The sequence below is a fragment of the Globicephala melas genome, chromosome 1 (genome assembly GCF_963455315.2).
Source record: "Globicephala melas chromosome 1, mGloMel1.2, whole genome shotgun sequence".
Classification (NCBI taxonomy): Eukaryota; Metazoa; Chordata; class Mammalia; order Artiodactyla; family Delphinidae; genus Globicephala; species Globicephala melas.
In genome coordinates, this window is record NC_083314.1 from 70,150,595 (window position 1) to 70,175,569 (window position 24,975).

General features: G+C 37.7%; 1 protein-coding gene across 3 annotated transcripts in view; it reads left to right on the plus strand.

Annotated features, from left to right (window-relative positions):
• Positions 1-24,975, plus strand: part of SH2D1B (SH2 domain containing 1B) — a 40,464-nt gene that overhangs the window by 7,077 nt on the left and 8,412 nt on the right. For all 3 annotated transcript variants that reach the window (XM_070046394.1, XM_030847413.3, XM_070046396.1), the window contains one exon: positions 23,782-23,845. In XM_070046394.1, the coding sequence (XP_069902495.1) occupies positions 23,782-23,845 (64 nt within the window). The remainder of the gene's footprint in view (positions 1-23,781; positions 23,846-24,975) is intronic.

The window sequence follows — 24,975 nt, forward strand, 5'->3', positions numbered from 1 at the left end:
GTATGAAAAATACTCCAAGATCTACTGTTGTGTGAAAAAGGCACGATGCAAAGTATGATCCCATCTGTGTAAAAAAAAAAAAAAAAAAGTACGCCTATATCTTTGTATATTCATAAACAAGTTTTGAAAGTTATATAAGAAATTTATAATAGTGGTTACAGCTGGGGAATTTAGGAGGAGTAAATAGGGGAAAAAATGTTGTGGATTCATTCTTTTTATTTGATAACTTTTTCACACTTTAAGTGCTTACGTGCATGCATTACTTTGGTAATTTAAAAAAATGTTTATAAAAATGTAGTGAATCCCTACTACCTATTCAAACACTGTGCTAAGGCCTGGGGAGATTCTAAGGAGATTCCAATAAGGGACTTGCAATTTTTTTCAACATGTAAATAAATAAAATGAGGGTAAGACAATATTATACAAATTCAAGGACAGAGGAGATGAGCAGGAAAGTTTTCTTAGAGGAGGTGGTATTTGAGCTGGGATTTAAAAGAGTGGATAAGATTTGGTTACACAGAAATGGGATGGAAGGCATTGTAGGTTGGGGAAAAGGCAGGAACATAGGTCTAGAAATAGGATATTTTAAAACACATAAGAATCATACAGGGTTCTGGAAAGGTAGTTTGGAAACCAACTTTTGGAAAAGTCAGTTTGGGGTAATATTATGGGGTCTTAAAAGAATGATTCTGTAGCTAATGGGGAAACACGGATGGTTTCTAAGCAGGGAAATGACAAGATTAGTGCTGAGTTTTAGGAACTCCAGTCTAATAAGGAGAGTGTACTGAAGCTGGCAGATGATGATGGCAAACCAGATGGGAGATGGTGAGGGACTAGCTACGGTGGGGCAAGCAGTGCGAATGGAGATTAGAAGAAGTTGCAAGAGCTGTGATAGAGACAGGAGAGACCTTGGTCAAGATTTCAGGGTACATAGTCAACACTGGGATTCTCTTTAAAAATTGACATTTATGCTCAACTGCTCTGTGATACATCATGCTAGCTTATATATTCATTCAAAGCAAAATTCATGGAGAAATGTAATACAAATAATAATAACTAATCAAATGGAGAGGCAGAAATAAATATTTGTTAAACACCTGCACTTGATCGGGGCTCACCCTCTTCCCTGCCCACGTCACTTAAAGGCAAACAAAATTTCAGGCACCCTCAGGCTTAAGGCTCAGATCAAATGGTCCCCATCAAAACGGCCTTCTTCATAATTCTTGTGAAATTTTGTTATCACAAAGATCAGACAGACCATTCAGTTGTTATTGTTCAACAGTTATTTAAAGTCTCCCATGTCAAGCACTATGGTAGACACTCAGTTGATGCCTTCAACACAGCTCAGAGTCTAGTGGGGAAAATAAAGAAGTAAAAGGACACTGTGACGTGTGTGATAACTGATGACTGAGAGCAAGGAGTGATTCATTCATCAAGGAGTAGAGAGCCTACATGGGAGCTGGGACTTGGAGGATGACTAGAAGCTTCATTCACTCATTCAACAAGCACACACTGAGCACCTATTAGGTTCCAGGCATGTTCCTATGCGTTGGTGAGACAGTGATAAACAGTACAGGCACTAGTCCTGCCTTCATGAAATGACATTCCAGTGAGAGGAGACAATACAGTGAAAACAAAACAGAGGGGTATTACAGGGAGGGACAAATAGTCTTCTTTAGGTTGGGTACAGGAAAGATTCCTCTGAGAAGGTCACATAAAGCAATTCATATTCCAGTATACAACCCTAAGTAAGCAAAGCCAAAACTATCTACAACACAAGCACTAGACTGTTTCTCTACATCTGTGCAGCAAGAGCCACTATGAAGGTGCTTTCTATGAGTCAAAAATTGTGCTAAGCATGTTACATCAATTACCTCATTTATCTTTTGCAAAGCCGTCTTCCATAGGTGATATATCTCTATTTTGTGGGAAAAGAAATGGAGCTTCTTATTAACTAAAGTGTCCAAGGTCAAACTGTTAATATGTTGTTATGTTCCCTCTCTTATCAATGTCCCCAGTTCCACTGAAATGTGTTCAATGTGGTCCCCTTGGAACTGTGTTATAAAGTGCTCAAGCAGGGGACTTGAGGGCTTGGCAGTAGATCCTAATATGTAGAATTTGCATTCTGCTTCCTAGAAATGAGCTACCCTCTCTTCTTTGTTGTGTTAGAATGCCAATATGCCAAATTTCATGATTTCACAGATCTAAATGAAGATATTATGGAGAAGGTTAGAAATAAAGGAAGGAAGTCACAGAGGAGAGTTGGCCCAGCAGCATATAGCACTGACCAGAAAGCTATGTATGTGGTAACCATGGACAGGAAATGTTACTTGATCTCACAGCCTGATAGAGCATGAAAACACCAATGTGCAAAACACTGTCTGTGTAGGCGACATTGTGAGTGTTAGAAGTTGGAACTGGGTCTGGCTTTATAATCAGCAGAGTCAAAATGGAATAGATATTCGGAGATGCAAGGAATTCACCTGCAGTTATGAAGGCAAAGGAGGGACTTTCTGTAGTCATATATAGGAAGGCTGCAGATGAGAAGAACCCAAGCCCTGACTTAGGGCAGGTCCTCACTGAGGAGGAAACAACAGAAAGAGTGAATGAGAGAGAACCCAAGAGTCATTTCCAGCTCTCAGGTTCTGAGATCTTTGGAAAGACTTGAGTTCAGAAAGAAAAAAAAAATTCAAACTTTTTTGTTGTTTTAGAAAAATCAAATGTTGAGAAAGGTATAAAAAAGAGAGCAGAAATTATCTCACTCTCACCACTCAGAAATCACCTTTTCTAATCTCTCCAGACTGTTCTCTATTCATATGCATGTACAAGCAAATATTATATATGTACATAAATGATTCATTATATATATGATCATCTGAAACCCTTTTTTTCAGTGTATAATGGGTATCTTTCCACTTCAAAGAAAGCCAATACACATCAGCCTTTCATGATTGCTTACTATTTTGATTGCATATATCATAATTTATATATAACTATATATTTAGGTTATTTCCAGTTTGGTCCAATGGACCCAATGTAATTTGAGAAGATTAACATTTTTGTGCTTACAACTTTGAGAGTTTGCCCAACTCTCTCCTCAGGATAATATCCTAAACATTTTAACATTTTTACACACATTGACAAATTAGTACAACAAAAGGTTATATGGATGCACACTCCAATCAAGACCAGTGAGAGAGCCAGAAGTTAAAAGTCTTAAAACATTCTGTATTGACTTGTAACTGTTTTATTCATCGTCTTAGCAGTATATTTCAAAGAACAGAAGTTCTTGATTTTGATGAAGTCAAATTTATCATGTTTTTCTTTCATGAATTGTGATTTCAGTGTTGTATATAATAAACCCTTGCTTAATGCAATTCATAAAGATTTTCTCCTTGTTTTCTTCTAGAGTTGTATACTTTTAACTTTCACATTTAGTGTAACCTATTCTGATTTAATTTTTGCAATCTGGGGTAAGGTTGGGGTTGGTGTTTTATTAAATATGGTCACCTATTTGTTCCAGCTCATTGTTGAACAGACTATCCTTTATACCAAGAAATTGCTTTTGTGCCTTTGTAAAAAACAAAAACTATTGACTATATAAGTTTGGATCTATTTCTAAGCTCTCACCATGGATCTTTTTTTTTTTTTTTTTTGTCTTTATGCAACTTCTGTATTGTGTTGATTACTATCACTTTATAATAAATCTTGAAATAAGATGGTTTAAATCACCCAACTTTTTCAGGGTTATTTTAGCTATGTTAGTCCCTTTGCATTTCCATACATATTTTAGATTCAGCTTTTCATCTACTCCCCCCCACCAACACACACACAGACTGATGACATTTAGATTGAGATTGCATGAATCTAGAAATCAATTTGGGGAGAACTAACATGGTAATATTAATTCTTCTGATCCATGAACATAGTTTAATCTTTTCATTCATTCATATCTTTTAAAATTTCTCTCAGAAATGTTTTGTAACAGGTCTTGTACATCTTTTGTCAAATTTATCCCGAAGATTTCACACACTTGATGTTATTTTAAATGATATCAGATTTTAATGATTTAAAATTTTTAATTATTTTATTTTCACTTTCCACTTGTTCAATGCAAGTGAATGAAAACACAGTTGATTTTCATATACTGAACTTGTATCCTGCAACCTTGCTAAACTCACTTATTGGCCCAGTGCTTTTTTTGTAGAATCTCTGTATGATTTTCTACATGCCATCTGCAATTAAAGATGATTTTATTTCTTCCATGCCAATTTTTCTGTTCCATTTTTTTCTTGCCTTATTGCACTAGCTAAGACTTCCAAAACAATGTATAATAGAAGTGATGAGTGCAAAAAATCCTTGTCATTTTCTGATCTTGGGGTAAAAGTATTCAATCTTTTCCCACTAACTACATCTTTAGCCCTCCACTTCCTAGTAGGGCTGAGAGTTTTTTTCTGCATCAACTGAAATGGTAGTATGAATTTTTGTTTCTTGTCTGTTAATCAACAGATTAAATTTTCTAGATTCCACATGTAAGTGATACCATGCAGCATTTATCTTTCTCTGTCTAGCATGGTTGAATAATATTCTATTGTTTATATATTCCACATCTTCTTTATCCATTCCTCAGTTGATGGACACTTGGGTTGTTTCCTTATCTTGGCTTATGTGAGTAATGTTGCAATGAACATGGAGTACAGATATCTCTTTGATATCTTGTTTTCATTCCCTTTGACTGTATACTCAGAAGTGGGATTACTGGATCATAATTTTTACTTTTTTGAGGAACCTCCATACTGTTTTCCATAGTGGTTGCACCAATTTACATTCCCACCAACAGTGCACAAGTATTCCCTTCTCTCCACATCCTCACCTATATTTGATATCTCTTGTCTTTTTGATGATAGCCATTCTAACACATGTGAGGTGACATCTCATTGTGATTCTGATTTCAATTTCCCTGATGATTAGAGATACTGAGTTCCTTTTAAAGTACCTGTTGGCCATTTGTATATCTTTTTGGGAAAAACATGTATGCTTTATGTATTTTGAAACAAACATTTAGGTGCATAAACATTTAGAATTGTTATATCCTCTCGATCAATTGACCCCTTTATCTTTTTGAAAACCCCACTTCTTTATTCCTGGTTATAGTCATTGCTCTGAGCTGATATTGCTAGCTTTCTTTTTATTAGTGTTAATAGTATATACTTTCCCCATCAATTGACTTTTAATCTAGTTGTGTTTTCAGGTCTTTTGTAAGAATCATACCCCTGAGTCTTGCTTTTTTATCCAATCTGACAATAACTTCCCTTTAATAGGGATGATTAGGCCATTTGTATTTAATGTGATCATTAATATGACTGGTTTAAATCTACTATCTTGGTATTTATTTTCTATTTGTCCTGTCTGTTCTTCTTTTCCCCTTTCTGCCTACTTTGGAATTGATTGAATATTTAAATTATTTCCAAATTATCTCTTTTGCAGGCTTGCTACCTAAAATTCTTTGTTTTTTGGTAGTTTATTTAGTATTTATAGTATTCATGTTTCACTTATTATAACCTATATTTGAGTAATATTATACCACTTCACCTATAATACAAGAACCTTACAATAATATCCTTTCATTTCTCCTGCACTCTAATTAAGCTTTTGTGCTCTTATTGTCATCCATTTTATTTCTATATATTTTATTACCCCTACGGTAGATTGTTATTACTTTTACTTTTAGCAATCAATTATCTTTTAAAGTGATTTTAAATATAAGAAAAATATTTTTTTATTTACCCACATAATTACTATTTCTGGTACTCTTCTTTCCTTTGTATGTACCAGGGTTTCTCAACCTTGGCGTTATTGAAATTTGGGGCCAGCTAATTCTTTGTTGAGGGGAATGCCCTGTGCAACTTGTGATGACTAAACATACCTCAAGACATTGCCAGAAGTCACTTCTAGTTGAGAAATATTAGTATTGTTTCAGATTTTCACCTGGTACCATTTTCTGTCTGTCTAAAGGACTTCCTATAACATTTCCTGTAGTGCATATATACTGGTGTAAATTATTTCAGCTTTTGTGTATTTGAAAATGTCTTCTTTTCACCTTCAGTTTTTGAAAGATTTTCCCTGGATATAGATTTCTAGGTTAATTTTTTCTTTCAATACGCTTAAGATTTTGTTCCACTGTCTCCTGACTTGCAACGTTTCTGATAAGAAGTTTGCCATCCTTATATTTGTTCTTCTGTAGGTATGTATTTTTTTTCTTCAATTGCTTTTGAGATTTTCTCTTTATCATTGGTTTTAGGCAATTTGATTGTGATGTACCTTTGTGTAATTTTCTTTGTGTTTCTTGAGTTTGGGGTGCATTTAATTTTTTGTACATGTGGGTTTATAATTTTCATCAAACTTAGAAAATTTTTGTCTGCTGTTTCTTTAAATAGTTTTGTTCCCACTCAGGGAATTTAATTACAGGTATATTAGGCTACCCAAAGTTGTTCCACATTTCACAAGTTCTCTGTTTATTTTTTTCAGTCTTTTTTTCTCTCTGATTTTCATTTTGGATAGTTTCTATTGCTTTGTCTTCAAGTTCACTAATTTCTGTCTGCTGTAATGTGAAATTTGCTGCTAAGCCCATCCAGTGAATTCTTCATTTTACACAATGTAGTTTTTATCTCTAGAAGTTTAATTTGGGTGTTTCTTTAATATCATCCATGTTTCTACTTAGCAAGCTCCTTTTCTCTAGATTCTTGAACATCTGAGATAATAACAACTGTATTAATGTCCTTGTCTACCAAGGTAGAGCCTTATGTCTCCCTAAGTTGATGAAATAGAGCTAGGAGTCCAGGAAGGCCAAGGTGCCTAGAGTTTATGGGGATGAGAACACAGAAGAAAAGATACACTAAGAAAGAGCTCCTGGGATCTGCAGAGGGGTTCCTTGAATCTTCAGCTTAGTGTTGAATAGCTCATGTGCATGAGGTAAATAACCAGGCTGGGTAAAAAAAATCACCCTAAAAGCCAAAGGAACAATCTCTGGAGCTCACGCTGGTCTGGAAATAGTTTGTATTCTCACCAGAGTAGAAAATTTTATAATTCATGGACCTCAGTTAGAATAATCAGAAGCATACTGATTCAGTAGTGGGATAGAATTAGCTCTGAACTAAAGGCTGCTCTTGTATCACCTAAAAAATATTTAAAACAAGTCTCCAAAAGATTGAACTATTTCCAAGTAGCTTAACTGCACCCTAGAAAAATGTTCAAGAATCTTTATAGGAAAATGAGAATATCCAGCACCATAAAGATAAAATTTGCTACTTCTGGCATCAAATCAAAATTTACCAGGTATGGGGACTTTCCTCATGGTCCAGTGGTTAAGACTGCATGCTCCCAATGCAGGGGGCAAGGGTTCGATCCCTGGTTGGGGAACTAAGATCCCACATGTTGCATGGTGCGGCCTAAAAACAACAAAAACAAAATTTGCCAAGTATGAATAGAGGCAGGAATTACAATCCATAAAGAGGAGAAATGTTAATCAATAGAACCAGACCCAGAAATGAACCAACATCATATTTTACAGGATATTAATATAATCAATGTCCTTCTGTTATATTATGCCACAGAAAGAGAACTGACACATCTGTGTGCTAAGGCCATGACTGTGTACTCTTATTCTTATCAAATGAAGGCAACTGGTTCTGACTACTTTGCTATTAGGAATTTTAGCTAGATAATTAGATAAATTGCTTTTGTTTGATCTACAGCAAAGCTTTTCCTAGATCTAGATGCCAGATCTGTGATTATTTTATCCACAAAAATATGCACATCTGGAACTGCAGTTGAAAATACAATAACCTTTGATTAAGGTTGTAATAATCCATAGTCATTCTTCAAGATATATCTGGTGTTTGCACTGGCCAATAGGTCAGTCAAATGAGAATGTGGTAGGAATCAACACACCGTACATTTCATGATTTGATGGTGCCCTTAGTATAGAAATCTCTTCCAGGGATGTGAAATTGCTTTAGTTTACTGTCTTGGCAGATGAAACCAGTTATAGGAGCTTCTGTTTTGTCCTTCCCACTACAATAGTCCTCATTCTATGATTCAAAGAACAAATGAAAAGATTTTGACAATTCCTAAGTCTGTAAGTGCATTCTGGAACTGGGGAAATAACCATAGGATGGTCCCGTGGTCCCACTGGATCCACTTGAAGTAGACTCGGGCTAAGATTTCTTCTATCACCTGACTCCCATGAGTTCTACCTCTGACTGCTGGATCATGGGAACATTTGAGTCTCCAAAAATTAGTGTCAGTTCAGAGCCAATATCAAATAACCCTAAAAAATATTGGGTATTTTTCCTTTTCCCAGTACACAGTGCCCCTAGTAAATGTTGCACGTTCTTCTGGAAAAGGCTTGGGGAATTGTGGTCACGTTTCTTCCTTAAAGCAATCCAGAAACCCAACACCACTCTCAATAAAAGGGATCTGAGTCTGTCAACTGGATTAAATCTGTAGATTGGGTAAGACATCCAAGAATCCCTACTCTGTGACTCAAATCAGTGTTGTGCCACAAGACCTAGAAGTTCTCTGCTTACTTTATATCCAACAGAACTTTAGGCTGTCCATCATTCTATGCTTTGGAATCCAGTGAATCAATTAAACATCACCACAGATCCCTGTACAGCAAATTGCTCTTACACTGTTACATCCCTCTGGCTTATGATAATTGTGCCGTCTTTGTCTCTCATTGAGTGCTAACACCTAACCTCTACTATTCCTCGATCCCATTATTTCCACTAAAATCAGGGCACCCAACCGTTTCAGGATTTCCCACTGTCAACTCCAGCTTACAGCACAGAGATACAGTTTTCAAAGATGCTGGTTCTCTCCTCACAATTTATTTTTTAGTTCATCATGAAGGTGCTGACCTTCAGACACCTTGAAGGGGGGTGAGGAATAACTAGACGGTTTGCATTAATAGATTTATTATAATATTCCTATCTTCCTGAGTTTTCAGATTCCTTTCTCTATAGAATTCCAGGGAAGTTTTGGCATTTTGATCTCCATTGAATGTGAGCCACCATTAAATCCATGCTTCAATTAACCAGTCTAGCAGAATGTTTATGTCACTTCCCAGTGCATGAGCTAGCACATTAATTCCGAATCCTGGGTGAGTGTGCCTTTATTTATGAATTCAGCCAACAAATCTTCTATTTTATCCGTCTTGGTTTAACATCCTAATATCCATTTCTGTATATACTCTTTTTTTTTAAACATCTTTATTGGAGTATAATTGCTTTACAATGGTGTGTTAATTTCTGCTGTATAACAAAGTAAATCAGCTACTTTATCCTTCTTGGTTTAACATCCTAATATCCATTTCTGTGTATACTCTTTATATATGTGTCTCCCACTGACTGAACCCAATCAGAGGCCTGAGAGCAAGGGAGTCCATAGAGGTCAGAGCACAGAGCAGAGTGGGGAAAGTTAGAAAGAGGATCTGGAGATACAGAAAATGTCCGGCACATGTATATACTAGTACAGTAAGTCCCCTACATAAGAACCTTCAAGTTGTGAACTTTCAAAGATGCAAACATGCGTTGGCATGTCCAATCACGTAAGTTAGTTCACATGTCTGGCGTACCTTGCCACGTGTGTGCATCCTCTACAAGTGGTTGTGCTTTTGTGTACTTTACTGTACAGTACTATATAGAGTACAGTAGTACAGTATCTTTATTTCAAGCACAGGATGTCTGGTAGCAAGCATAAAAGCAGCGGTGATGTAGGTGGTACTGCTAAGGAGAGATTCACGACACAGAAAATGGCAAGGGGGCATTCTTTATTTGAGGAGGCACTGTTAGTTTTTGAGGCATAGGACCTGAATGTAGAATGGTACACGAAGGTTGCAGCAGCCATTCAGAATGCAATCCAGTGCCACCGTGTCATCTATGGTGAGAAAAAAAGAGCTACCCAGACATCACTGGATCGTTTTTTTCAAGAGGGTAGATAGAATTGAATCCAGCAAGGAACCAGAATCTGTGCCATCAACGTCAGGCATGAGTGAAACTGCAGCTTGTCCTCTGTCTCCTACTGCTGATGATCCTTCAGCATCTCCCACCCCGTCTCCCTCCTCCAGTCAGTAACTCTTCTTGCCTGTTCACTCGATGCCAGCCCCTGGAAGCCAGCAATTGTACTGTACTACTGTACTTTTCAAGGTACTGTACTGTAAGATTAAAAAGTTTTGTTTGTTTGCTTGTTATGCATTATTTGTGTGAAAAGTATTATAAACTTATTACAGTGCAGTACTGTATAGCTGATTCTGTTAGTTGGGTACCTAGGCTAACTTTGTTGGACTTACGAACAAATTGGACTTACAAACAAATTGGACTTATGAACGCGCTCTCAGTACAGAACTTGTTCGTATGTAAGAGACACTGTTCTGGACACGTTAAGTTTGAAATATCTAACATCCAAGAGGAGATGTTAAGTAGTTAATGTTAAGTAGTTAATGTTAGGTAGAAAAAATGAGTCTGGAGTTCAGGGCCAGGTTGGAGGTAGAAATACAAATTAAAATATAATTTGGTAAGTGTTCATATTTTCACAGTAGTCAGTCTTTCCGTTCAAAAACATTCCACCTCCTTTTATTCTGTTCATTTATGTCTCTTGGTAAGATTTTTCATACACACTTGGCACATTTCTTATTAAGATAATTCAATGCAACTCAGCAAACAGTTATTGAGACTGTATTGTAAGATTGACAATGGTGCTAGAGTGAACAAAACAGACATGATTCTTGCTCGAGTATGAAATACAGATGAGGAAATGGATAATTAAAAATCGGTATGATAAGTATGTTTCGATAGTAATGGACTACTTTTTCCAAAGGTTCCCCTCCTTTCCCCCTGATGGAATGCCCCACCCCAGGGTGCCTTACCTGAAGCACTAGGTGCCTTGAATCAATTCAGCTGCCTTTCTCTGCCAAGTCTTTGAGCAAAGCCTGGGTGGCAGAGGTGGCATGTGGCTGGTTATCGTTGTATGTATTATGTATATAGTGAGGTTCTTGTGATATTATCACTTGAGACCTGTTAAGACAGGAATACATACACCGATTAAACCCCATCTACCCAACATTCCTCTTCTCTCCCCATGAGAATCAGCCTGAAGTCACCCCATCCCCCATTCCATACTCTTAAAAACACAGGGGTAAAATCAGGGATACAAATTTTAAGACTATATTCATTTTAGGTCTGTTTTTTGAAAAACATAAAAATTTTCTTGAATATTGAAAAAAGTAAAACCACTCTGAAAGAGAATTATTAGAGAATTAAAACATAGCCTTTACCACAAAATAGTGTACTTCAAAAGAAGTGAGGTTGTTGGCAAAAATAACAAATACTTAGTGGTGGGCACTTTTTATCTGTTTAGCTTTTGTGTTTGGATAAAGGCTGTTTCAGAGCAGTCAGAAAGCATCTGGAATCTAGAAAGTTAACCACTGTGATTACTAAAGGCTTAAATAACAAACTCTGTAGCTTGTTTTCAGTAAAGAGATATCAGCTCCCACAAAGAGCCAAAATGTTCATAATAGATTTTTTTCAAAGTTGCAGAACAAGAGATGTTTGTTGAAGATCAACAAATCATAGGAAAAGATTTACTTAGCCTATTCTTACATCTTTAGCATTTCCCAACTAGTGTAAACAGATAGAACTTTTCCAACAGATGGAAAAATTTGCACCAAAACCCCTCAGAACTCAGTGATGACACCACTGATACCCCTTCCTCCCCGCCTTCCTCCCTCTCCCTCCCTCCCTTGTTCTTTTATCTTTAATCTCAAAATTGCACTAAAAAAGCTATTTTACTTTAAACTTTCATTATTAATTATAATTTAGTAAGTTTTAGAGAGTATGTATTATTTTTGAATACTGTATTTTGATTAAGTTAATCTAATAATAGTTCATATTAGAAAATATGTATTTTTCATTAATTTACACTTTTATTTGTACTTTATAATATACTTATTTTTAAAGTATATTTAAATGTAATAAATACATAGTTTCACTGATCTTTGTTTTGTAATAAGTAATAAAATATTGGCATTGTCAGTTTTGTTTCAATAGTGCCAATCCGAAAGAGTAGACACTTGGGCTCATGGATTATACACATTTCAACTTTACTAAATTTTGCCAAATTGTTCTCCAAGATATTCGTATCTAATTATACCCCAATTAATAGTATATAAAACCTTGTATAGCTCCAAATCACAGCCAATATTTTGAATTAGCTAACTCTTACATCATTGCCAATCTGGTATGAAATTATATCTAATGTGGTTTCATTTCTATTTCCCTGATTGTTAGTGAAGTGAAGCACCTTTTCATATGTTTACTGGCCATTGTACTTGTCTTTTTCTTATTGTACATTAATGTTCCCATTTTATCAATATATTAGGGTTGCAATTATCTTCTCCCAACTTGCAGACTTCTTCACTTTGTTAATAGTATATTTTGATAAACAGAAGTTTTAATTTTAATATAGTGAGTTTATTAATCTTATCTTTTGGCTTGTACTTTTTGTGATTTAAGAACTCCTTCCTTAACTCACGGTCATTAAGTCGGTCACTTACATTTCTCCCAAGCTTAGTGTTTTGTTTTTTCATAATTGGATCTTCAATTAGAGTGTGAAGCAGGAATCCAATTTTATTTGTTTACACATAAAAACATTACCATTATCATTTAAAAAACAGTCTATCCCTTTCTCATTCATCTGCTATGCCAGCTCTGTCCTATATCAAGTTTTTATACATATATGGGTCTGTTTCTGGGCTATTTTAGTCCATTAATGTCTTCTTGACTCGAGAGCCAGTTCCTATCTTTTTTTTTTAATACATATTTATTGGAGTATAATTGCTTCATAATGCTGTGTTAGTTTCTGTTGTACAACAAAGTGAATCAGCCATATGCATACATATATCCCCATATCCCCTCCCTCTTGAGACTCCCTCCCATCCACCCTATCCCACCCCTCTAGGTGGTCACAAAGCACCAAGCTGATCTCCCTGTGGGATACAACTGCTTCCCACTAGCTATCTATTTTACATTTGATAATGTATATATGTAAATGCTACTCTCTCACTTCGTTCCACCTTACCTTTCCCCTTCTTCGTGTCCTCAAGTCCATTCTCTATGTAAGCATCTTTATTCCTGTCCTGCCCCAATGTTCGTCAGAGCTGTCTTGTTTTTTAGATTCCATATAAATGTGTTAGCATACGGTATTTGTTTTTCTCTTTCTGACATAATTCACTCTGTATGACAGACTCTAGGTCCATCCACCTCACTACAAATAACTCAATTTGGTTTCTTTTTATGGCTGAGTAATATTCCATTGTATATATGTGCCACATCTTCTTTATCCATTCATCTGTCAATGGACACTTAGGTTGCTTCCATGTCCTGGCTATTGTAAATAGTGCTTCAGTGAACATTTTGTTACATGACTCTTTTTGAATTATGGTCTTCTCAGGGTATATGCCCAGTAGTGGGATTGCTGGGTCATATGCTAGTTCTATTTTTAGTTTTTTAAGGAATCGCCATACTGTTCCCCATAGTGGCTATATCAATTTACATTCCCATCAATAGTGTAAGAAGTCTCCCTTTTCTCCACACCCTCTCCAGCATTTATTGTTTGAAGATTTTTTGATGATGGCCATTCTGACCTGTGTGAGGGTGATACCTCATTAGTTTTGATTTGCATTTCTCTAAAGATTAGTGATGTTGAGCATCCTTTCATGTGTTTGTTGGCAATCTGTATATCTTCTTTGAAGAAATGTTTATTTAGGTCTTCTGCCCATTTTTGGATTGGGTTGTTTGTTTTTTTCATATTGAGCTGCATGAGCTGCTTGTATATTTTGGAGATTAATCCTTTGTCAGTTGCTTCATTTGCAAATATTTTCTCCCATTCTGAGGGATGTCTTTTCATCTTGTTTATGGTTTCCTTTGCTATGCAAAACTTTTAAGTTTCACTAGGTCACATTTGTTAGTTTTCGTTTTTATTTCCATTTCTCTAGGAGGTGGGTCAAAAAGGATCTTGCTGTGATTTATGTCATAGAGTGTTCTGCCTATGTTTTCCTCTAAGAGTTTGATAGTGTCTGGCCTTACATTTAGGTCTTTAATCCATTTGGAGTCTATTTTTTTTTTCTTTTTTTTGCCATACACAGGCCTCTCACTGTTGTGGCCTCTCCCATTGTGGAGCACAGGCTCCGGACACGCAGGCTCAGGGGCCATGGCTCATGGACCCAGCCACTCCGTGGCATGTGGGATCCTCCTGGACCGGGGCACGAACCCATTTCCCCTGCATCGGCAGGCGGACTCTCAACCACTGTGCCACCAGGGAAGCCCTGGAGTCTATTTTTGTATACAATGTTAGGGAATGTTCTAATTTCATTCTTTTACATGTAGCTGTCCAGTTTTCCCAGCACAAATTACTGAAGAGGCTGTCTTTTCTCCATTGTATATTCTTGCCCCCTTTATCAAAGAAAAGGTGACCATATGTGTGTTGTTTTATCTCTGGGTTTTCTAGCCTGTTCCATTGATCTATATTTGTATTTTTGTGCCAGTACCATACTGCCTTGATTACTGTAGCTTTGTAGTATAGTCTGAAGTCACGGAGTCTGATTCCTCCAGCTCCATTTTTCTTTCTCTAGATTGCTTTCGCTATTCAGGGTCTTTTGTGTTTCCATACAAATTGTGAAATTTTTTGTTCTAGTTCTGTGAAAAATGCCATTGGTAGTTTGATAGGGATTGCATTGAATCTGTAGATTGCATTGGGTAGTAGAGTCATTTTCACAATGTTGATTCTTCCAATCCAAGAACATGGTATATCTCTCCATTTGTATTATCTTTAATTTCTTTCATCAGTGTCTCATAGTTTTCTGCATACAGGGCTTTTGTCTCCTTAGGTAGGTTTATTCCTAGGTATTTTATTCTTTTTGTTGCAATAGTAAATGGGATTGTTTCCTTAATTTCTCTTTCTGGTATTTTGTTGTTAATGTATAGGAATGCAAGAGATTTCTGTGCATTAATTTTGTCTCCTGCTACTTCACCAAATTCATTGATTAGCTCTAGTAGTTTTCTGGTAGCATCTTTAGGATTCTCTATGTATAGTATCATGCCATCTGCAAACAGTGACAGTTTTACTTCTTCTTTTCTGATTTGGATTCCTTTTACTTCTTTTTCTTCTCTGATTGCTGTGGCTAAAACTTCCAAAACTATGTTGAATAACAGCAGTGAGAGTGAGCAACCTTGTCTTGTTCTTGATCTTAGAGGAAATGATTTCTCTTTTTCACCATTGAGAACAATGTTGGCTGTGGGTCTGTCATATATGGCCTTTATGATGTTGAGGTAGGTTCCCTTTATGCCCATTTTCTGGAGAGTGTTTACTATAAATTGGTGTTGAAATTTGTCAAAAGATTTTTCTGCATCTATTGAGATGATCATATGCTTTTTATCCTTCAATTTGTTGTTATGGTGTATCATATTGATTGATTTGCGTATATTGAAGAATCCTTGCATCCCTGAGATAAATCCCACTTGATCATGGTATATAATCCTTTTAATGTGCTGTTGGCTTCTGCTTGCTATTATTTTGTTGAGGATTTTTGCATCTATTTTCATCAATGCTGATAGTTTTCTTTTTTTGTGACATCTTTGTCTGGTTTTGGTATCAGGGTGATGGTGGCCTCATAGAATGAGTTTGGGAGTGTTCTTCCCTCTGCTATAAATTGGAAGAGTTTGAGAAAGATAGGTGTTAGCTCTTCTCTATATGTTTGATAGAATTCACCTGTGAAGTTATCTGGTCCTGGGCTTTTGTTTGTTTGAAGATTTTTAATCACAGTTTCAGTTTCAGTGCTTGTGATTGGTCTGTTGATATTTTCTATTTCTTCCTGGTTCAGTCTCAGAACATTGTGCTTTTCTAAGAATTTGTCCATTTCTTCCAGGTTGCCCATTTTATTGGCATAGAGTTGCTTGTAGTAATCTCTCATGATCCTTTGTATTTCTGCAGTGTCAGTTGTTACTTCTTTTTCATTTCTAATTCTGTTGATGAGTCTTCTCCCTTTTTTTCTTGATGAGTCTGACTAATGGATTATCAATTTTGTTTATCTTCTCAAAGAACCAGCTTTTAGTTTTATTGATCTTTGCTATTGTGCCCTTCATTCCTTTTTCATTTATTTCTGAGCTGATCTTTATGATTTCTTTCCTTCTGCTAACTTTGGGGGTTTTTTTGTTGTTGTTCTTTCTCTAATTGCTTTAGGTGTAAGGTTAGGTTGTTTATTTGAGATTTTTCTTGTTTCTTAAGTTACGATTGTATTGCTATAAACTTCCCTCTTAGAACTGCTTTTGCTGCATCCCATAGGTTTTGGGTCATTGTGTTTTCATTGTCTGTTTCTAGGTATTTTTTAAATTTTCTCTTTGATTTCTTCAGTGATCTCTTGATAAAAATATGCTCTTATTTAGTAGCATACTGTTTAGCCTCCGTATGTTTGTATTTTTTACAGTTTTTTACCTGTAATTGATATCTAGTCTCATAGTGTTGTTGTCGGAAAAGATACTTGATACGATTTCAATTTTCTTAAATTTACCAAGGCTTGATTTGTGACCCAAGATATGATCTATCCTGGAGAATGTTCCATGAGCACTTGAGAAGAAAATGTATTCTGTTGTTTTGGATGGAATGTCCTATAAATATCAATTAAGTATATCTTGTTCAATGTGTCATTTAAAGCTTGTGTTTCCGTATTTATTTTCATTTTGGATGATTTGTCCATTGGTGAAATTGGGGTGTTAAAGTCCCCCACTAACTGTATTACTGTTGATTTCCCCTTTTATGGCTGTTAGCATTTGCCTTATGTACTGAGGCACCCCTATGCTGAGTGCATAAATATTTACAATTGTTATATATTCTTCTTGAATTGATGCCTTGATCATTATGTAGTGTCCTTCTTTGTCTCTTGTAGTAATCTTTATTTAAAGTCTATTTTGTCTGATATGAGAATTGCTACTCCAGCTTTCTTTTGATTTCCAATGGCATGGAATATCTTTTTTCATCCCCTCATTTTCAGTCTGTATGTGTCCCTAAGTCTGAAGTGGGTCTCTTGTAGACAGCATATATATGGGGCTTGTTTCTGTATCCTTTCAGCCAGTCTATGTCTTTTGGTTGGAGCATTTAATCCATTCACATTTAGGTAATTATCGATATGTACATTCCTATTACCATTTTCATAATTGTTTTAGGTTTGTTTTCATAGGTCTTTTCCTTCTCTTGTGTTTCCTGCCTAGAGAAATTCCTCTAACATTTGATGCAACCTGGTCTGGTGGTGCTGGATTCTCTTAACTTTTGCTTGTTAGTAAAGGTTTTAGTTTCTCCTTTGAATCTGAATGAGATCCTGCTGGGTAGAGTAATCTTGGTTGTAGGTTTTTCTCCTTCATCACTTTAAATATGTCCTGCCACTCCCTTCTGGCTTGCAGTTTCTGCTGAAAGATCAGCTGTTAACTTTATGGGGATTCCCTTGTATGTTATTTGTTGCTTTTCCCTTGCTGCTTTTAATATGTTTTCTTTGTATTTAATTTTTGATAGTTTGATTAATATGTGTCTTGGCGTTTTTCTCCTTGGATTTATCCTGTATGGGACTCTCTGCGCTTCCTGTACTTGATTGACTATTTCCTGTCCCATGTTAGGGAGGTTTTCAACTATAATCTCTTTATATATTTTCTCAGATGCTTTCCTTCTCTCTTCTTCTTCTGAGACCCCTGTAATTTGAATGTTTGTACATTTAATGCAGTCCAAGAGGTCTCTGAGACTGTCCTCAATTCTTTTCATTCTTTTTTTTCTTTATTCTGCCTTGTGGTAGTTATTTTCAGTATTTTATCTTCCAGGTCACTTATCTGTTCTTCTTCCTCAGTTATTCTGTTATTCGTTCCTTCTAGAGAATTTTTAATTTCATTTGTTGTGTTGTTCATCACTGTTTGTTTGATCTTTAGTTCTGCCATGTCCTTGTTAAACGTTTCTTGCATTTTGTCTATTCTATTTCCAAGATTTTGGATCATCTTTATTATCATTACTCTGAATTCTTTTTCAGGTAGACTGCCTATTTCCTCTTCATTTGTTTGGTCTGGTGGGTTTTTACCTTGCTCCTTCATCTGCTGCATATTTCTCTGTCTTCTCATTTTGTTTAACTTACTGTGTTTAGGGTCTCCATTTCTCAGGCTGCATGTTCGTAATTCCTGTTGTTTTGGTGTCTGCCCCCAGTGGGTGAGGTTGGTTCAGTGGGTTGTGTAGGCTTCCTGGTGGAGGGGACTGGTACCTGTGTTCTGGTGGGTGGGGCTGGATCTTGTCTTTCTGGTGGGCAGGGCCACATCCAGTGGTGTGTTTTGGGTTGTCTGTGAAGTTAGTATGATTTTAGGCAGCCTCTCTGCCAATGGGTGGGGCTGCATTCCTGTCCTGCTAGTTGTTTGGCATGGGAAGTCCAGCACTGGAGCTTGCTGGCCATTAGGTGGAGCTGGGTGTTAACATTGAGACGGAGATTTCTGGGACAGCTCTCGCCGATGGGCAGGAGGTCTCTGGTGGCCCAGTGTCCTGAACTTGGCTCTCCCACCTCAGAGGCTCAGGCCTGACACCAGGCCAGAGCACCAAGACCCTGTCAGCCACATGGCTCAGAAGAGAGAGAAAAAAAGAAGGAAAATTAATAATAAATTTAAAAATTATTAAAATAAAAATTTTTTTAAATAATAATTTTTAAAAAAGAAAAGAGCAACCAAACCAATAAACAAATCCACCAACAATAACAAGCGCTAAAAACTATACTAAGATAAACATAAAGATCAGAAACAAATCAGTTGCAGACAGCAAACCCCAAACCCCACACTTTCTTCCAAAGTCCACCGCCTCAATTTTGGGACGATTCATTGTCTATTCATGTATTCCACAGATACCAGGTACATCAAATTGATTGTGGGGATTTAATCCGCTGCTCCAGAGGCTGCATGGAAAAATTTCCCTTTCTCATCTTTGTTCGCATAGCTCCTGGGGTTCAGCTTTGGTTTTAGCCCCACCTCCGCATGTAGGTAACCCTCAGGCATCTGTTCCCACCCAGAGAGTACAGGGTTAAAGCAGAGGCTGATTAGGGGGCTCTTGCTCACTCAGGCTGGGGGGAGGGAGGGGTACGGTAGTTATTATTGGAATGTGGGGCGAGCCTGCGGTGGCAGAGGCTGGTGTGACATTGCAACAGCCTGAGGCACACCATGTGTTCTCCCGGGGAACCAGTCCCTGGATCACAGAACTCTGGCAGTGGTTTCTTGCTCAGGCTCCTGGGGGGGGTATGGATAGTGACCTGTGCTTGCACACAGGCTTCTTGGTGGCTGCAGCAGCAGCCTTAGCATTTCATTCCTGTCTCTGGGGTCCGAGCTGATAGCTTCAGCTCACGCCCATCTCTGGAGCTCGTTTAGGTGGTGCTCTGCATCCCCTCTCCTCATGCACCCCGAAACAATGGTCTCTTGGCTCTTAGGCAGGTCCACACTTTTTCCCAGACTCTCTCCTGGCTAGCTGTGGCACACTAGCCCCCTTCAGGCTGTGTTCATGCAGCCAACCCCAGCCCTCTCCCTGGGATCTCACCTCTGAAGCCTGAGCCTCAGCTCGCAGCCCCCGCCCACCCCAGCAGGTGAGCAGAAAAGCCTTTCAGGCTGGTGAGTGCTGGTTGGCTCTGATCCTCTGTGCGGGAAGCTCTCCGCTTTGCCCTCTGCACTCCTGTTGCTTTGCTCTCCTCTGTGGCTCTGAAGCTTCCCCCTGCCACCCATCCCCTGTCTCCACCAGTGAAGGGGCTTCCTATTATGTGGAAACTTTTCCTACTTCACAGCTCCCTCCCATCCTTATTCCTTTATCTCTGTTTTTTTCTTTTTTCTTTTGCCCTACCCAAGTATGTGGGGATTTTCTTGCCTTTTGGGAAGTCGGAGGTCTTCTGCCAGCGTTCAGTAGGTGTTCTGTAGGAGCTGTTCCACATGTAGATGTATTTTTGTTATATTTGTGGGGAGGAAGGTGATATCCACGTCTTACTCCTCCGCCATCTTGAAGGTCCCCTGGCTATCTATTTTACATTTGGTAGTGTATATATGTCAATGCTACTCTCACTTCGCCCCAACTTCCCTTCCCCGCTCCCCGCGTCCTCAAGTCCATTCTCTATGTCTGCATCTTTATTCCTGCCCTGCCACTAGGTTCATCAGTACTGTTTTTTTTTAGATTCCATATACATGCGTTAGCATACAGTACTTGTTTTTCTCTTTCTGACTTACTTCACTCTCACTATCTTAATTATAGCTTTATAAGAAGACATAAGACTTGTTAAGACAGAAGCACTGCACTGAGTGCACACACACACACACGCACACACACACACACACACACCAGTTTTTTCTTTTTCAAAATTGACTAGACCAGATATTTATGCAGAGGAGTGACATGATCTGACTCACAGTTTTTAAAAGGAGCACTCTGGCTCTTTTGTAAAGAATAATAATGACATCAGAGAGAGAGGAAAAATTGCTAGAATTATGTCCTTGAATAGATGAAAGCAGATGGCAACCAGTGGAAATAAGAGGGATTAGCTTTGCAGAGCAGCATGCAAAGTTCAACCACGGTAATAAAGGCAGAGTCTATGCGTGTAGATGCTATTATGGTGATGGGAATCTGGAGATTCTCTTCTGATTGTTTTAATCTTTTTGGTGAAATCATCAGTTAAGAATGAGACATTGAAGGTTTAAGAAGAAAGGAAATGGTGTAGAATCATTGTTGAGGAGAATAGGAAAATCTATGATCACCTGGAGGCATTAAGAGCCTACTTGAGGTTTGTGGTCATTTAAAGAGAGAACAGTGAACACGGCTGTGTCTCCCAGCCACATACAGCTGTAGAGATTTGGGCTGAATCAGGATTCTGCTAATTAAGGAAATAAAGTGAAAGATGCTAAAGGAGTTGAAGGGAGTGATTGTAATGGTTGACAAGCAATCTAAACTGGGTAAAGAAGGGAGTGAAGACGTGAGTGAGAACACTGAAAAGTGGTAGGATCAATGGATTGGAAAGTCTATGGGGTCAAGGGAATGTTGGGGAAGGGATCTGGAAAGACGGGAAGCAGGAGAAAGAGAGTGGGATGCATGAAATTCACATTATGAGAGGGTTGCCCATATTGGCAATTACAAGGTCAAAGTTATGAGTGGGGCTGTCTTCGTGGCATGCAACCTTATGCAGCCACCAAAGGCCCTACACTCAGAGGGCCCTGCACTTGGTTTACTGTTCTGCTGTCACCATCTCAAAATTCCTAGTAATTTTTTAAGAGGGGTGTTAAATTTTCATTTTTTCTATGGGCCCCACAAATCATGTAGCCAGTCCTGGTTATGAACATGGGAGTGAGAAGGCGATGTAGGTGGAAGACAAGATTATTGAAGGAGAGGAATTAGAGGAACTGAGAAATTGGGATGTTAAAGGATAATCTACATGTGAATTGAAATTGCCAACAATTTAGTCAGGAATAGTACTGAAGACAGTGACAGTGAGCTAGGAGCTAAATCCTGGAGAAACGAGTCGCAGTAACACAGAGCTGAGGAGCTGTCAGCATAGTGACATCTTGATTGGGTAGGAGGTGATATAATCTACATGAAGCTCAAAGCTGAGGGTTTGGAGACAGGAGACAACATTGAAGAGCTGCAAAAGCAAGAACACGGGCCTCCCCTCCAGGCCTGCAGTGAGGAGAGAGCAGCAGCCTTTTAGTGGGGTCCCGGGGAAGCAGTGTCCGTGAGACAGAGCCAGGTTTCCCTCAGAGTGAGAAGGTGACAGGGATGATTAGAGAATAGGTTGAAGACATAGGAGACTTTGATGATGGCAGACCTTGAGTGCTAGAGAACACAAGGAAGGATTTCAGGAGCTGGGGAGAGGACACAATACAGGCTGTACAGAGCCTTGTAGGATTAGAAAACAGGAGAAAAGATATCCTGAGAGACTGGGCTTTTTGCAATGACTAACAAACAGGGATAAAGGGCATGATGAGATTAGCCCAGTGGATTCCAGGCAGAGGGTAGAGACAAGACTGTGAGTGTTGGGGGATAAAGAGGGGTTCCCTCGTCACCGTGGTGACAGGGGCCGAAGGCCCAGGGGAAACATGGTCTTTATAACTGCCTTGAGTGTAAATGCACACTGAAAAATCATGTATCTTTTAAAAGTTTTATAAGTGGCATCTATAAAATAATAATTAGAATAGGAGGCATTACAATAAGTCTTTATGTCGACCCAATAATATTGCAATTGTATAAAGTGGATACTAATCTCACTGCTCTGTAATCTCTTACAGCATTTTTGGGGGTAAACATTCCAAAATAAATGCATATAGGTATCACAAGTTCAGTAAATCAATTTCTTGTAAAGCATCACTGCAATGTGGCTTATTTCATTAAAAATACTTTGCAAAGAATAAGACTATATTTGAGCAATGTCAGTCTTTCTAACTTGAGGTATATGGCTTTTGGATTAATTAATATAGAACCTCCATTTGTTTTATTCTTTCAAACTCCTCTAGTAAAGATTTTCTTAGGCTGATAATACAACAATGTAATTAAACATAAAGTCATTTATTTAAGAATTTAACTTAGGCTATATGATAGTTGAGTTTCAAGAAACCATGTGAGCAACCAAAAGCAATGTATGGACCTTGTTTGGATCCCGATTTGAATAATACTTCTGTGAAAAGACACTTGTGAGACCTCTTCCCAGACTGTGGAATACTTTAATTTGTCACATATAGACAAGGATTCATGTGAAAACTTTTTGTTGCTTGTCATGTGATTTAAAGACACCCACTAGCTTCTTCTGGCCTCAGGAAACCCCACAAAAAGGATTGGGATTTGAAGTCCATTGTCAAAGCCACCAGATGATCAGCAATGACGTCTCCTGTACCTTAAAGCTATAGCTATCTGCCTTCCCAATTCAGTCAAAAGATGGGTCATCTGATTCTTTGGCATGGGTGCAAGTGAAGGGGTGAGGAGTGATCAGTCAGATAATTTGAACTTCATGTCAATGTTTTTTATCCTCATTTTTTACATTTTAATATTTCTTTGGAATCAGAACATAGTTAACAGTTGATAGAGACATTTAATGTATGCATTTTTCTCCTCAAAAGCTACTACTAAATTGACTGTATCCTACAATTGATGACATCTTGGAATTGAGGAAATATGGTAATGTATGCTATTTCCTGTTTTGGAAATTGCTCAATTGAGTCTGTTATCTAAATTCTAGTTAGATTACTTACCCAGTGGCTCCTGTTCCAGTGAGGAAAAAGAGCACAATACATCACTTCCTTGCACAAAATTCCCAACCTTCTCTATTTTAGTTACATTAACTATCTCTAATGAGGTCAATGACCTGTCACTTAATAAACAACACAGGAATGGCTTGATGGTGTTTTGTATGTTGTATCAACTTAGGGCTAAGTGAAAAAACTAGAGAGAAATACCAAGACAATGGAAACTGTAAAATTTCTCTCCTTATTCTCTTTGCTACAGCCCAGACTTCCACCATAGAATAAAGGTCCCCATTTTAAAACCTCTCTTTCAAATTCCCACAAATGAGAAGGTCTGAAAATGATCAGTTTCTTTTTGGGATCCAAGATTGACAAAGCCATTGCACACAAAATACAGTGGTAGATATTACCTGGATTTGCATATAAGAACATTGTGATTCACACAGTCATCTTTCCACAGGTTTAAAAAGTTGGTCTACACATACCGAATCTTCAAAGAGAAACATGGGTATTACAATATACAGGTAAGAACATACAAGAACTCCTATAACAAAAACAACACAAGCTGGGGGGAGTAAAACCTGAGAACATCTCTCGAACCTGAGATGCCATGAAGAGGCATTCTAAACAGGGAAGCACTGCGGAGAGTTAGAATCAGATCAGTAGTTTACCTTGTCTTTCTTTCAGAGAAATAGGAATGCACTAGAGTTGGGTTCCATTTTCAAGAAAAACAAGGCTGTTGTTCAAAAGTGTAGAGGCACAAAGTTCCTCCAGGGGTCAAATATACCAACCTGAACTCCATATAAGACTACCATCAAATTATAAGACTAAACAACGAACAGGATGAGTGGAAAGGGAAGGTGGGGAGAGGTCCGAATGTTTAAGAAGTCGACATTCGGGGACACCATAGCTGTATGAAAATGCAAAGGGGAGCATCAGTCAACTGGCAATTTAGGGATTTCTTTAATGCTTCTGGTTTACTGAGAGCTGAGCAGAAAAACCTTTTTTTTTTTTTTTTTTTGAAGTTACTTCTCTGGTAGGAAATAGAGTATAATAAATGTCATTGAATCTTTAATTACTAACATAGACTCCTGAACTAATCTTTCTGAAACACTTGCATAAATGTTAAGCAGACTTTTTTACTGCAGGATTTCTCAGAATCTTTAATATGCTAAAGTTCACTGTGACTGTCTGAAAGAGATTAGAATATACAATGATCCCCAGACACACACACACACACACACACACACACACACACATATATGTAACTTTTCTTTTGCCACAAAGGACATTATTGAGGCAATTGACAAAATCTGCATCAGGTCTGTAGATTAGTAATAGTATTGCATCAAGATTAATTTCCTCATAGGGAGGGTGGGAGGGAGACACAAAAGGGAGGAGATATGGGGATATATGTATATGTATAGTTGATTCACTTTGTTATAAAGCAGAAACTAGCACACCATTGTAAAGCAATTATACTCCAATAAAGATGTTAAAAAAAAAGTTCCCTATAATGGCCATTGATATTCTAAACTGTCTTTGGTCAGGTCTATTCATTTAGTTAGAAATGTACCTGAAAAAAAAACAAACGATTAATTTCCTCATTTTAATGTGGATATGTAATGTTCTTGCTTTTTAGGAAATATGAAGT